The sequence below is a fragment of the Octopus bimaculoides genome, chromosome 23 (genome assembly GCF_001194135.2).
Source record: "Octopus bimaculoides isolate UCB-OBI-ISO-001 chromosome 23, ASM119413v2, whole genome shotgun sequence".
Classification (NCBI taxonomy): Eukaryota; Metazoa; Mollusca; class Cephalopoda; order Octopoda; family Octopodidae; genus Octopus; species Octopus bimaculoides.
Window position 1 is genome coordinate 19,014,488 of NC_069003.1, and position 2,214 is coordinate 19,016,701.

General features: G+C 35.9%; 1 protein-coding gene across 4 annotated transcripts in view; it reads left to right on the forward strand.

The window, feature by feature from the left end:
* LOC106879043 (low-density lipoprotein receptor-related protein 1B) overlaps positions 1-2,214 on the forward strand; it is a 208,271-nt gene that overhangs the window by 114,817 nt on the left and 91,240 nt on the right. For all 4 annotated transcript variants that reach the window (XM_014928457.2, XM_052975989.1, XM_052975991.1 and 1 more), the window contains one exon: positions 1,340-1,526. In XM_014928457.2, the coding sequence (XP_014783943.1) occupies positions 1,340-1,526 (187 nt within the window). The remainder of the gene's footprint in view (positions 1-1,339; positions 1,527-2,214) is intronic.

Here is a 2,214-nt window from a genome sequence, read left to right on the forward strand (position 1 = left end):
TATATATATATATATATTAGAGAGTAGAGAATATATATATTTATGAGTGTAGTATATAATATATATATTATATAGTGTAATGTGTGTGTTTGTCTAGAGTGTAAAATATATATTATAGGCTACTGAGAACTCTGTAATGTTATGGGATACACATTAACTTCTCTGGCGTTGGTGTTATTGTTAATCTATCCAGGGCACTCTGTAAAAGGAGCTTGTGAGCAAGCAGCATGTTAGGGTCAGGAAGATTTTTTTTTTTAAGTTGAGAACATGACTACCTCTCTAGTGCTGGTGCTGCAATAAAATGCATCCAGTACAATTTGTAAAGGAGTTAGGAAGGGCAACAGGCTGTAGAAACCAACCCCAAAATGAAGCGATAATAAAAAAAGACAGGTATTTAATTTCTAGAACATTGATTCAAGATCATTAATTATATGCCATATGATAAATCTGGATCACAAGTAATTATGACGTGGTAGCATGTACCATGCTTTCACTAATTGCTATAGGTGCCTCTGAAATCACCAGGTGAACATATACACCATCACAACCCTATCTAACTTGATGCTGCAGACCCAGGATATGATAGCTAAAGGGAAAGAGGGCTATCACCAGCACTCAGTTGGTACTCATTTTTTAGCCAAGTAAAGAAATTGTAAAGAAAACATTTGAAAACATGTGAAACATTTTAACATGAAAGAATATACATATAGACACAAGAAAAAGATTGTGCAAATGTTACATGTGGTCCATACTATCATCTGGTGTAGAAACATGGACTTTGACAAAAACTTTATCTGACAAACTAAATGCTTTTGAAATGTGGACTTATTGAATATCTTGAACAAAACATAAAACTGATGAAGAAGTACTACAACTAACAAATACTAAAAAGATCGCTACTGTCAACTATTAAAGAAAGGAAGCTAAAGTTATTTTGCTCACATACTAAAGAGCACAAGATATACAAAAGTTGTTACGAGAACGAAAGATAAATAGCAAACACTCACAAGGAAGACTTGTAGAACAAACTAGTATGATATCACAAAGGATGTCTGGACTAAACAGTCATATGGTGAATGTGTAAGAATGGCTGAGAAAAGAGCCAAATGGTGATCCTTGATGTTGAACCTGCTGAGAGCAGATGACATCTAAGGATGATGAAAGACTGGAACAATGAGAAAAGAGGTAACTTGCTTAAGGAAAACCCACTACCCAGTTCAGAAACCAAACCCACTATCTTACGATAGTGAGCTCCAACTCTCTCACCACTAGGCTATGAACGTTCCCATTAATTTCTGAATGAAATCATTAATCATAAATGTATGTCTGTTAATTTTAGATATTGGTTCTGCTGAAGATTTAGCTTACAGTTCTGAGCTTGACCACCTATACTGGACAAGCCACACTCACAGCTCCATTAGTCGTCTTAATGTCAATGACACAGTGGTAAATCCGAAACCAGAAATCATCTTAGAATTATCAAAAGAAGATTATCTCCGAGCCATTGTGATCAACAGCTGCGAATCGTAAGTAGTAACTCTTCTCTCTTCAAAAAAATCTATTTGCACACACACACACACTCATATTATAACTAGTACTCTGTCAGTTACATTGATGAATGTTTCATTGATCCAATCAACGGAACAGCCTGCTCATGAAATTAACGTGCAAGTGGTTGAGCACTCCATCGACATTTGTAGCCATATCATAGTTCTTGGATATTCAGCATGACACAGAATGTAACAAGGCTGACCCTTTGAAATACATGTACTACTCGTTTTCGCAAGCTGTGTGGGCTGGAGCAACATGAAATAAAGTGTCTTGCTCAAGGATACAACATGCTGCCGGGAATTGAACTGACAAACTTTTACTCCTTAGCTGAATACATTAACCACTAAACCATGCACCTTTGTATATATATATATCACTTCATAAACACAGGATTTAAATGTAAGCTACTCTAAATTTGATACTCAGATAGTACAGTAATTGGATACTCTTTTACTTGTTTCAGTCATTTGACTGTGTTCATGCTGGAGCACTGCCTTTAGTCAAGCAAATCGACCCCAGAATTTATTCTTTGTAAGCCTAGTACTTATTCTATCGGTCTCTTTTGCCAAACCGCTAAGTTACGGGGATGTAAACACACCAGCATTGGTTGTCAAACGATGTTGGGGGGACAAACATGTACACACACATATATATATATATATA